General features: G+C 44.9%; 1 protein-coding gene across 1 annotated transcript in view; it reads right to left on the minus strand.

The window, feature by feature from the left end:
• The window catches only part of spock3 (SPARC (osteonectin), cwcv and kazal like domains proteoglycan 3), a 416043-nt gene that overhangs the window by 32110 nt on the left and 370595 nt on the right, over positions 1–13338 (minus strand). Inside the window, exon 8 of the mRNA XM_078407003.1 lies at positions 4843–5064. Within this exon, the coding sequence (XP_078263129.1) occupies positions 4843–5064 (222 nt within the window). The remainder of the gene's footprint in view (positions 1–4842; positions 5065–13338) is intronic.

Consider the following 13338-nt stretch of genomic DNA (forward strand, 5'->3'; position numbering starts at 1 on the left):
CAGCCTACAGATAGGGAGCATGAGGCTGTTGAGGTAAGACTTGGGGAGCATCTGAGTTGGAGTGCACCTTCCACTGCTCATGCAGGAGTTTCTGACGCATAACCGGGGCGGTCTCAATGTCACTCTGAATGCTCCTTCACTACTTTGAGTGGTCCGCGTAAGCCAGAGGTTTTCATGAGTGAGTGGGGATGTTGTATTTCATCAAGGAGGCTTTGAGGATATTTGCGAACCTTTTAGATTTTAGATTTTTAGATTTAGAGATTCAGCGCAGAAACAGGCCCTTCGGCCCACCGGGTCCGCGCCGCCCAGCGATCCCCGCACACTAACAATATCCTACACCCATTAGGGACAATTTTTTTACATTTGCCCAGCCAATTAACCTACAAACCTGTACGTCTTTGGAGTGTGGGAGGAAACCGAAGATCTCGGAGAAAACCCACGCAGGTCACGGGGAGAACGTACAAACTACGTACAGTACAACGCCGGTAGTCAGGATCGAACCTGAGTCTCTGGCGCTGCATTCTTCTGCCTGCTCGGCCATCGTTCCCATGAAAGAGCATTGGAACAGATGGTTTATTACGAGAACCTTATTTCGGGCGTGTCAACAAATGGGCCAGCCCAAAGCAGCGGATTGATTGTAACGAGGACCTTCACTCCGGGGTCGTTGGCTTTGGACTGAATTCTGGCATTCGCTTGCTTATTCACCATGTGCATTTTGAGACTTTGCACAAACATCATTGCTGGTATTTTTCCAATGCCTTGAGAAACCTGCTGTAGGGTCCAGGTCTCATAGGCATGTGGGAGGCAGAGATCCCTGCAGCCCAATAGACCAGCGTAACCCGGGTGGTGTTGGAGAGGGACTACGCGCTGTCCACGGGCACCCTGGGGGATTTCCGGGACCGCTGGGCACCGCGGGGGATTGGATGCATCCTGGATGGGGATTGTAATATAATTGTATAATAGTTTCAATTGGTATATTTGTTTGTATAGTATTCTGGTGGTGGGTTCTGTTTTGGTTTTATTGTATTGTATATATTATTTTAATATTTGAATATATATTTTTGATTAAAAAAAATAATATATTTTTTTAAATAGACCAGCGTAACAAGTCAGAGGTCTTGATCTGTGAATGCCCTTCTCCTCAATCAAACAAAGCCCGCGCTGGTGCTTTGAAGATGGAGTGAATGTCATCATTGATGTTTGTCTTTGTTGAGCAGTGGCTCATGAGATATGGGCTTCAATTATGTGTTATTATTGATATATATTTATTATACCATAAATATATGGTATATATCAGTCTGAAGAAGGGCCTCGACCCGAAACGTCACCCATTCCTTCTCTACTGAGATGCTGCCTGACCTGCTGAGTTACTCCAGCATTTTGTGAATAAATACCATAAATATATCATAGCTTATAATCTAACAAAGAAATGTTATTATCTTTACATGTTTCACAAGATAAGGTATTTCAATTTGATACATGTATTTATTCCAGCTTCTATTGTAATCAATTGTATGTAATCCTTACTGCAATAGACAATAGGTGCAGGAGGAGGCCATTCGGCCCTTCGAGCCAGCACCGCCATTCAATGTGATCATGGCTGATCATTCACAATCAGTACCCCGTTCCTGCCTTCTCCCCATACCCCCTGACTCCGCTATCATTAAGAGCTCTATCTAGCTCTCTCTTGAAAGCATCCAGATAATTGGCCCCCACTGCCTTCTGAGGCAGAGAATTCCACAGATTTACAACTCTCTGACTGAAAATGTTTTTCCATATCTCCGTTCTAAATGGCCTACCCCTTATTGTTAAACTGTGGCCCCTGGTCCTGGACTCCCCCAACATTGGGAACATGTTTCCTGCCTCTAGCGTGTCCAACCCCTTAATAATCGTATATGTTTCAATAAGATCCCCTCTCATCCTAGTCGCTCCAGTCTTTCAACAAATAGTGATGGGCCCAGCACCAATCCCTGAATCACTGGTCTCCAGTCCAAATGATAACTTTCAGCATTCCCTCTCTCTTACACTCCCCCACCCAAGTCGCACCAGCTTCTCGTTTTTACCCAACAAACAGCTAACAATGGCCTGTTTCCTTTATTATCATCGTTATTTTTTTTGCATATCTTTCATTCATTGTCCTTTATCTCTCTACATCATCGTCTATGTCCCTCGTTTCCCTTTTCCCTGACTGGTATGAAGAAGGGTCTTGACAAGAAATATCACCCATTCCTTCTCTCCAGACATGCTGCCTGTCCCGCTGAGTTCCACCAGCTTTTTGTGTCTATCTTCAATAACTTTCAACTACCACCCTCTGTTCCCTAAAATTAAGCAAATTCTGTATCTATTATAATATATAATATAAGACAATAACTGCAGATGCTGGTACAAATCGAAGGTATTTATTCACAAAATGCTGGAGTAACTCAGCAGGTCAGGCAGCATCTCAGGAGAGAAGGAATGGGTGACGTTTCGGGTCGAGACCCTTCTTCAGACTGATGTCAGGGGGGCGGGACAAAGGAAGGATATAGGTGGAGACAGGAAGATAGAGGGAGATCTCGGAAAGGGGGAGGGGAAGAGAGGGACAGAGGAACTATCTAAAGTGGGAGAAGTCAATGTTCATACCACTGGGCTGCAAGCTGCCCAGGCGAAATATGAGGTGCTGTTCCTCCAATTTCCGGTGGGCCTCACTATGGCACTGGAGGTGGCCCATGACAGAAAGGTCAGACTGGGAGTGGGAATTGAAGTGCTCGGCCACCGGGAGATCACAAATATCCCAGGATATTTGTGAGTAAGGACCCATGAGATCTGCTGTGGGAGGGGGAGGGGGAGTGGGAGGGGGAGTTGAAGTGCTCGGCCACCGGGAGACCAGTTTGGACAACGCGGACCGAGCTCAGGTGTTCAGCGAAGCGATCGCCGAGCCTGCACTTGGTTTCGCCGATGTAAATAAGCTGACATCTGGAGCAGCGGATGCAATAGATGAGGTTGGAGGAGGTGCAGGTGAACCTCTGTCTCACCTGGAAAGACTGTTTGGGTCCTTGGATGGAGTTGAGGGGGGAGGTAAAAGGACAGGTGTTGCATCTCATGCGGTTGCAGGGGAAAGTGCCCGGGGATGGGGTGGTTTGGGTAGGAAGGGACGAGTGGACCAGGGAGTAATGGAGGGAACGGTCTCTGCGGAACGCAGAGAGGGGAGGGGATGGGAAGATAGTAGGTCTCTCTGGATCCCATACAATCTAACCTTCCAGGGCAGCCGACCATACAGAATCTTATCAAAGGCCTTGCTGAGGACCATATAGACCATATCTACAGCTCTACCCTTAACCAGTGTTGCAGTGCTATTTTTTTGGTGCCGTAGCTGTCACCGGTGCTGCAGCGGCAGCTGTTAAATTCCCCGCTGTTTATTTTGCTTTTCATTTTACAGAGGTGTCGGAGCGGCGCTCCGGTGAGCTCCGGCAGCCACTGTACCCTTGCCCTGAACAACCAAAAAACAGTCAAATTCTGGAGACAATCTCCCATGAATAAAACAATGCTGATTGTCTTTAATCAACCCTTGTCTTTCTAAATGCATGTATATCTTGCATGTATAAAGGGCCTGTCCCACTTAGGCGATTTTAAGGCGACTGCCGGCGTCTAGGCTGTCGCCGAACGTTTGCCGGGGTGTCGCGGGCATGATCGTGAGGAGTCTTCAATGAATGGTAGCGGATCTCGGCGCGTCGCGGAAAAACTTTCCAGATAGCAATTTCTCGGTGACAGCTGGCTTGTCGCCAGGTATCGTAGCTTATTGCGGGCGCTGTCTGTCGCATGCTGTCCCCAGGTTTGCTAGGTTGTCGCAGATGCATTTAGAAGCACGTAATATTAAATTAAGAAAAGGCGTTTGAAGATACCAGAAGATAGTTTTGTTTAACCAATTTATTTACCGTCAGGACATTTGACAGGTAGATTGGAGGCGACAGTTTGACGGTCAGGTAAGCGTGGGAATTTCGCGATGTTTACGAAGACGGTGTAATCTCTTAGCCAGGTGCTAGTTTCACAAAAAAAGGTAACTTGTATCGACCTGACTCGGCATTGTCGTGGTCATTGTCGTAGGGTAAAAGAAGATTTTGGCGATCTGCTACGACTTTGACAGTCGCCGGCAGTCGCCTTAAACATCGCGTAACTGGGACAGGCCCTTAAGTATGTTATCGCTTAGAATTGTCGCTGATAATTTTCAAATCACAGATGTTCATCTTACTGGTCTATAGTACCCAGGTTTTTCCAACACCTCCCTCTTGTCTCACGATGCTTCATATATTTCAGCCAGGGCTCCTGCAACTCCATTCATTTCAATCCATTTCTATCAAATCTGATCATTAGAGGTATTTTTGAAAAAACAACATTCCTCAGAAGAATAAAAAACCCATAAAATATTTAACTTCAATCATGCAATGTTTGCTATTTATTATTAATCTTAATTTTACTGCATAATGGGAAATGTGCACCGTGATTTTAATTTAATGGATGATTATGCTTCAAACTGTAGCCAATTAAATAGATAGCAACGCATTTATATCTTATATATGAAACCAAGGGGAAAAAAAATCAATTTATTTACTTTCTTAAATTAAAATTTACCATCAAGTAAATTTTACAATATTTGTAATTGATTTATAGAAATAAATATCCATGCACAATGAGCAATTAAATCGCAAAATGGAAAGATAAAAGAGCAATCAAAACAAGAATAACATGAAACACTTTTCTCCCAATTGGGGACAGGATGATAAAAGGATGATAAAAGTTCATCTCCAAATTGTACAGGAAATCGAAAGATACCACCATTTAAGAGCTTTATTATTTATAGATTACCTTGATGTCGCTGAAAGCAGTAGCACCATTCATTGTTGGAAATGCGGCCGTCTTTGTATGTGTCACATGAGTTGAAAAATGGCTTCATGCATAGGTCATGGTTATCAAAATAAATGCTTCCCAGCTCTGACTGGTCAAGTAACAGGTCATAGTTTGTGTCCAGTCTGTTAAACATCCACCCAAGCGAGTCCTTGCAGATGGGAAGAATGCTGGTGTCAAATCCTAAAGATTAGAGGGAAAAGTAAGTGCATTGTTTTAGAGAATTGATCGTTATTTAAGAACTAGTGCTAACCACACGTAAATTAAACACATTCATCTAATCCCTTGCAATCTGTTACACAATGAGATTCAACCAAGTTCAAACCATTACTTATTAGTTTAACATGCTACAAGTTGAATTAAAAACCTTGCGTAAGGATGAAATTTAGAAGCAGAATCAGAAACAGAATCAGAATAACCTTTATTGTCATCCAAAAAAACAAGTCTTTTGGAAGAAATTTCGTTATCCACAGTCCAACAATAAGAGCAATAAAAATAAGCAATAACACACACAATCACAAACCAACACAAAACAAAAAAAAGCAAGAAACATCCATCAAAGTGAGTCTCCTCCAGTCACCTCCTCACTGTCTAACAGCGTCTAACAAACTTAAAACCAATACATCATAACCTTGGGAAATCTATGCAAATGGAAAAATGTAAATCAGTAGCATTTCTGACCAGAAGATTCCCGGTTCAAATTCCATTCCAGAGATTTAACATAAACATAAAAAAATAGGTGCAGGAGTATGCCATTCGGCCCTTTGAGCCAGCACCGCCATTCAATATGATCATGGCTGATCATCTAAAATCAGTACCCCGTTCCTGCTTTTCTCCCATATCCCTTGATTCCGTTAGCCCTAAGAACTAAATCTAACTCATTCTAAACTCATGATTCATTGGATAGCCAGAGGGTGGTGAATCTGTGGAACTCGTTGCCACAGAGGGCTGTGGAGGCCGTGTCAGTGGATATTTTTAAGACAGAGGTAGACAAATTCTTGATTAGAATGGGTGTCAAGGGTTATAGACAATAGGTGTAGGAGTAGGCCATTCAGCCCTTCGAGCCAGTACCGCTGGCTATGGAGAGAAGGCAGGAAAATGGGATTGGGAGGCAGAGATCAGCCATGATTGAACAGTGGTGTAGACTCGATGGGCTGAATGGCATAATTCTACTCTGATAACTTGTGAAAGTGTGCGTGTTGTTCTCTGCTTCCTCAAATCTAAATGTGCAGGAGACCATTCCTCGCGGCCTCCTGCGGCCTTGGCTTCTCGTGTGTTTTACACTCATGTGCCCAGCCATTAAAATTGACATAATTCCTTCCATTTTGGACTATAATTTCTATGTTGAGTCTCTGCTATGATCTGACATGATCCCCAACCTAAACTTTCCCAAAATCAGCAAAATCTTAAAGTAATCAGAAGTATAAAGGTCCATGAAAACAGTGGCTCTCACGTCAACCATTAGTTGGTATCAACAATGGAGTGAATGGACCAACATCTACTGTACAATCAGTCTGCTGAGAGTTGAACAGGTGGAAGATACAAATTTACGCTCTTGCTGTGTCCCAAATTTAAAGTGCCTATCTAGTCCCATGAGAAACTCAATGTTATTCAGTCAATGGAAATCTCTGTCCTTCCTCTGCATGTCAAGATTTCTCTTCTCACTACAGATTTCCTGGCCATGTGTTCATCTGTGTTCTAGGGCCAGCTTTCCTAAACTGCAGTCATCCATGTTGGAATGAAATAGTTAGAACCTGGTCCAACCATTGGGATGCATCACTGCTTGGTTTGGGAACAGCACCATCCAAGACTGCAAGAAGTTGCAGCGAATTGTGAACGCAGCCCAGACCATCACACAAACCAACCCCCCTTCTATTGACTCAATTTCTACCTCACGCTGCCTCGGCAACGCCAGCAGCAAAATCAAGGACGAGTCGCACCCTGGCCACTCCCTCTTCTCCCCTCTCCCATCGGGTGAAAACACACACCTCCAGATTTTGGGACAGTTTCTTCTCAACTGTTATCAGGCAACTGAACCATCCTACCACAACTACAGAGCAGTCCTGAGCTACCATCTACCTCATTGGTGATCTTTGATAGGATTTTACTGGCTTTAACTTGCACTAAACACTTTCCCCTTACCATGTATCTGTACACTGTGAATGGGTCGATTGTAATCATGTATTGTCTTTCCACTGACTGGTTAGCACGCAATAAAAGCTTTTCACTGTTCCTCGGTACACGTGACAATAGAGAATCAATTCACAAATTGTTATTTTTCTTTTTAAATGTTTCTGCAAGTTTCTGCCTACTAAAATGGCGCCATGACATACTACAGTTTTTAGGGTCGAGTGGTCTATCTTGTTCCTCTAGTATCTTTGGTTATCAGCAGTACCTCCATGTGGAAGAAGCCATCGGCAAAGACCTTTAAAACAGTCTCGACTAGCAAAGGGTTCAGTCTCATACGTTTGCTGATATCACGCACTAATTCACATCAAAGAGACACAAAATGCTGGAGAAACTCAGCGAGACAGGCGGGTCTCTGGATAGACGGGATGGGTGATGCTTCGGGTCGAGACCCTTCTTCATACTGAGAGTCAGAAGAGAGAGAGAGAGACACAGAGATATGGAAGGGTAAGGTGTGAAAATAAGAGAACAAAGGGGACGTAGATTAAGGAAAATGTAGAGTAGATCATTGCTAACCAGAGGAAGGTGACAATGAGGTAGACAAAGATCAAATTCAATCAGGAAGACAGTCAGACTGGTCGGAGGACTAGGATGGGGAGGGATGGAGAGAGATGGAAAGCAAGGGTTACTTGAAGTTAGAGACGTCAACATTCATGCCTCTGGTGTGTAAACTACCCAAGCAAAACACGAGGTGCTGTTCCTTCAATTTGCATTGGCCCTCACTCACTCTGACAGTGGAGGAGGCCCAGGATAGAAAGGTCAGTGTGGGAATGAGAGTGGGAGTTAAAGTGTCTAGCAACCGGGGAGATCATGTAGGTTGTCAATGAAAGTATTAGCATTTGAACATCGCAAGCATCTTACTTGCTGCAAATTAATTAGTGGAGCCTTTAAGAATCCTGGGCTATTGAAATCTGTAAGGTTGGCTTTATGCAAGGAATTTTTTGCCATGAGGCATAGATACTGTTTGGAGAGTTTGGAGAGTCTATTGAAAACGGCAGGTGTGATGTGCCCAGACTGACATGAAAGCTATTTGAGCATTTATGAAGCCAACAGAGAAGGAAACAAAATAGTTTGGCATTATGTGGAGGCTAATAGCACTGTCAATACATTTTGTAATGTTTGGGTGTAAACTTTGTATGCCATTTACAGCGTTAGCAAGTCCACTGCCAGAGGCGACACACTGTGAAGGATTTTATTCACAAAATGCTGGAGTAACTCAGCAGGTCAGGCAGCATCTCGGGAGAGAAGGAATGGGTGACGTTTCGGGTCGAGACCCTTCTTCAGACTGATCAGTCTGAAGAAGGGTCTCGACCCGAAACGTCACCCATTCCTTCTCTCCCGAGATGCTGCCTGACCTGCTGAGTTACTCCAGCATTTTGTGAATAAATACCTTCGATTTGTACCAACATCTGCAGTTATTTTCTTATACTACACTGTGAAGGATAAACCTTGTGTTCAGGTGATGGGAGCTCCTGCAATTTCAAGAATATCTCTCAGTGGTCAGTCCAAGCGTAATCTGTGGTGGAGAATTGAAGAAAATTGTAGATTCTATAAGATGAGGCAAATGGCCCTTGTCGATACCGGTTGCTCAACACTTTGACTCCCCCTCCCATTCCCACACTGATCTTTCTGTCCTGGGCCTCCTTCATTCTCCAGAGTGAGGCCCAGAGCAAACTGGAGGAACAGCACCTCATGTTTGGCTTGGGCAGCTTACACCCCAGCGGTATGAACATTTACTTCTCAAACTTCAAGTAGCCCTTGCTTTCCCTCTCTCTCCGTCCCCATCCCCTTTCCCAGTTCTCCGACCAGTCTTACCGTCTCCGACTACATTTTATCTCTGTACCGCCCACTCCCCTGACATCAGTCTGAAGAAGGGTCTCGACCCGAAACGTCACCCATTCCTTCTCTCCAGTGATGCTGCCTGACCCGCTGAGTTACTCCAGCATTCTGTGGCTCTTGTCAACAGTGAAGACATCTATTGTCTTGTCTATATAGACAAGAGGCTGAGATTCAATGTATTGTGTAAGTCAAGAATCCATGGACTATTAAACTGTCTCGAACAATTTTCGCAGGGCCAGCCTCCCTGATGTGTTGTTTATTGCACAAAGAAACTTAAAAAACCCTGTCAATGCTGGAAATCCGAAATTGAAACCTAACTGGAAATGGATCTGTACGTATTTCAGGCTAGTTGGGGGTACTCAGCAAATCAAGAGCACCTGTGCAAAGCGCAACAGAGTTAACATTCAACATTAAAAACCTTTCACCAAAAGTGAGATGCTGAGAAAACAAGTTTGTTTTAAAATTGCAGAGTAAGTGGGGATGGACTGGATAGGACAAAAGAGAATTGATGTGAAAGTAGGAACTGCAGATGCTGGTTTCAACCCAAGATCGACACAAAATGCTGGAGTAACTCAACTTCTTCAGTCTGAAGAAGGGTCTTGACCCGAAACGTCACCCATTCCTTCTCTAAAGGAGACAAGACGGTGTCAGCTAATGAAATAAGAGGAAGAGTGAAATGTGAAAGGGCGGCACGGTGGCGCAGCGGTAGAGTTGCTGCCTTACAGCGAATGAGCGCCGGAGACTCAGGTTCGATCCTGACTACGGGCGCCATCTGTACGGAGTTTGTACGTTCTCCCCGTGACCTGCGTGGGTTTTCTCCGAGATCTTCGGTTTCCTCCCACACGCCAAAGACATACAGGTATGTAGGTTAATTGGCTGGGCAAATGTAAAAAATAAAAATAAATTAAAAAAATTTGTCTCTAGTGTGTATAGGATAGTGTTAATGTGCAGAGATCGCTGGGCAGCGCGGACCCAGTGGGCCAAAGGGCCTGTTTTAGATTTTTTTTTAGATTTTTAGATTTAGAGATACAGCGCGGAAACAGACCCTTCAGCCCACCGGGTCCACGCCGCCCAGCGATCCCCGCACACTAACACTGTCCTACACACACTAGGGACAATTTTTACATTTACCCAGTCAATTAACCTACATACCTGTACGTCTTTGGAGTGTGGGAGGAAACCGAAGATCTCGGAGAAAACCCACGCAGGTCACGGGGAGAACGTACAAACTCCGTACAGACGCGCCCATAGTCAGGATCGAACCTGAGTCTCCGGCGCTGCATTCGCTGTAAGGCAGCAACTCTACCGCTGCGCCACTGTTTTCACGCTGTATCTCTAAATCTAAACAAATCTGAATCCTGAGAAAGGGATATGGTTTGAAAAGGGCAGGGATGGGGAAAGAGGAAGGATAAAAGAGATAAGAGAGGTTGGAAAGTAGAATAAATTATTCCTGCAGGAGAATAGTTTCAGTAATGCTTCTCCTTTCTTTCGTGTCCAGCATCCATGCTTCAGATGTAATGCTGAATCAAGCCGAGCCAAAAAATAGATTAGCAGCAGCCAACTGGAATGATCTTGGGGAGTTGGAAGTAACATTGACAGTTCGAGCAGTTCAGGCTTAACTGGAAGTATTTTGACTTGTTTCGGCTGCAGACTTCAGTGACAATTGCCTTTTTAAACCTCAGTCTCCAATGATTGTTGGTCCTACATGAGATTGAAATCGGAACAAGGATCATCAGATTTATTTAGGTCTTCAACAAGAGTGTTTTGAGTTTCCTCCTTCAGACTACCCTCCCCCGGCATCGATGTATGCCTGCCTCAGAGATCTGTGCTCGACATAATCATGATCATGCAGCAAAGAGCAAGATCTTTGGCCAACTGTGTCTGTGCCGACATTGAAACTTCCATCTACGCTAACCCCGCCTTTTTTTATTAAACTCGTGCAACTCCATCTTGATTTTGCCTCTGGATATTTACTGCAGCTCATCTTTCTAGGACTATTTGCTGCAGCCAATTACCCAACCACCCAGCTCATCTCTGGCATGTGGGTGAAACCTGAGCACAGATGGCGTCCCAGATCAGGATCAGACCTGTGTCTCTTGAGCACTAAGGCAGCTGTGCTAGTTGTTGAGCCAATGTGCCAGTTAGGTTCATGAGGTCATAAGGAATAGGGGCAGAAATGGGCCATTCGGCCCATCAAGTCTACTCCGCCATTCAATCACGGCTGATCTATCTCTCCCTCCTAACCCCACACTCCTGCCTTAACCATATAACCATATAACCATATAACAACTACAGCACGGAAACAGGCCCGTTTGGCCCTACCAGTCCACGCCGACCACTTTCACTGACCTAGTCTCATCTACCTGCACTCAGACCATAACCCTCTAATCCCCTCTTATCCATAGACCTATCCAATTTACTCTTAAATAATAAAATCGAGCCTGCCTCCACCACTTCCACCGGAAGCCCATTCCATACAGCCACCACCCTCTGAGTAAAGAAGTTACCCCCCATGTTACCCCTAAACTTTTGTCCCTCAATTCTGAAGCTATGTCCCCTTGTTGGAATCTTCCCCACTTTCAAAGGGAAAAGCCTACCCACGTCAACTCTGTCCGTCCCTCTTAAAATTTTAAAAACCTCTATCAAGTCCCCCCTCAACCTTCTACGCTCCAAAGAATAAAGACCCAACCTGTCCAACCTCTCTCCGTAGCTTAAGTGCTGAAACCCAGGCAACATTCTAGTAAATATCCTCTGTACCCTCTCCATTTTGTCGACATCCTTCCTATAATTTGGCGACCAGAACTGCACACCATACTCCAGATTCGGCCTCACCAATGCCTTGTACAATTTTAACATTACATCCCAACTTCTATATTCGATGCTCTGATTTATAAAGGCAAGCATACCAAACGCCTTCTTCACCACCCTATCCACATGAGATTCCATCTTCAGGGAACAATGCAGTTATTCCCAGATCCCTCTGTTCCACTGCATTACTCAATTCCCTACCATTTATCCTGTACGTCCTATTTTGATTTGTCCTTCTCCCCGTAATCCCTGACACCCGTACTAATCAAGGCTCCCAGTCTTCCAGCAAAGCTAGCAGGGGAAAACCATACTCAGCGACAGCAATGAGTAGGAAGGAACTACAGCTGCTAGTTTACACCGAAGATAGACACAAAATGGACTCAAAATAGACACAAATTGTAGGTGGCGCAGCGGTAGAGTTGCTGCCTTACCGCGCTTGCAGAGCCAGAGACCCGGGTTTGATCCCGACTACGGGTGCTGTCTGTACGGAGTTTGTACGTTCTCCCCGTGACCTGCATGGGTTTTCTCCGAGATCTTCAGTTTCCTCCCACACTCCACACGTACACGTTTGTAGGTTAATTGGCTTGGTATAAGTGTAAAATGATCCCTAGCGTGTGCAGGATAGTGTTAGTTTGATGCTGGGGCAACTCAGCGGGACAGGCAGCATCTCTGGAGAGAAGGAATGGGTGACGTTTTGGGTCTCGGGTTACCCCAGCATTATGTGTATATCCTCAGCTGCAGTAAGCTGCCTCTCCAGCAAGTGCCATTTGGATCTTGGGAGAAAAGTAAAATGGCCCAGTGACCACTAAATGATGATGGCACCATGAACATTCCCAGGCTAATTGGATCTAAAGTTTAATAAGCATGTGTGCTACACTGATCACAGGCCTATTTCAAATGCGCACTAACCCCAGAGGTGTAATTTCCACAGTGGCAATCTGCATCCTTAATTCATTTGCTTCAGTGGTAACTTGTGATATCCAAGATCCAACTTCCGTCACCAATTCCTGAAGTCGTGGTGTGTGCTGATGAGGGCCATATTGATTTACAGCCTTGAAGGGACTCAAACGATAAAATGGCGAGGAAGTTGCAAATGTTAACTGAAAGCACTGTCTCAATCTGCGAGCCCAATAAGGAGAGTAAGAAAGAATAGTTACAGAACTATTTCAAAGCGTGCACAGTTTCGGGTTTGTCTTTTATTGCCTTGGTGGTTTTTACGGCGTCGGAAGTAAGTCGTTCCCGGCAGTCAGTCCCGACTCGACTGCCGTGGTCAGAGGAACGAGGAACGCACACCGCGGACTGATGACGGATCACCCACCCAGTACGCCCGGCTTGCCCATCGCGGACTCAAGGGTCAAGAGGGTTTTATTGCCATATGTCCCAGGTAGAACAATGAATTTCTTACTTGCAGCAGAACAACAGAATAATATAAACACAGTACACTGCAAACAATATGATAAACGAGAAAAAAAAAGTTCAGTGTGTGCATAGGAAAATAACTGCAGATGCTGGTTCAAATCGAAGGTATCACAAAGTGCTGGAGAAACTCAGCGGGTCAGGCAGCATCTCTGGAGAGAAGGAATGGGTGACGTTTCGGGTCGAGACCTTTCTTCAGACTGATAC

This window comes from Rhinoraja longicauda, chromosome 1 (assembly GCF_053455715.1).
Source record: "Rhinoraja longicauda isolate Sanriku21f chromosome 1, sRhiLon1.1, whole genome shotgun sequence".
NCBI classification, from domain to species: Eukaryota; Metazoa; Chordata; class Chondrichthyes; order Rajiformes; family Arhynchobatidae; genus Rhinoraja; species Rhinoraja longicauda.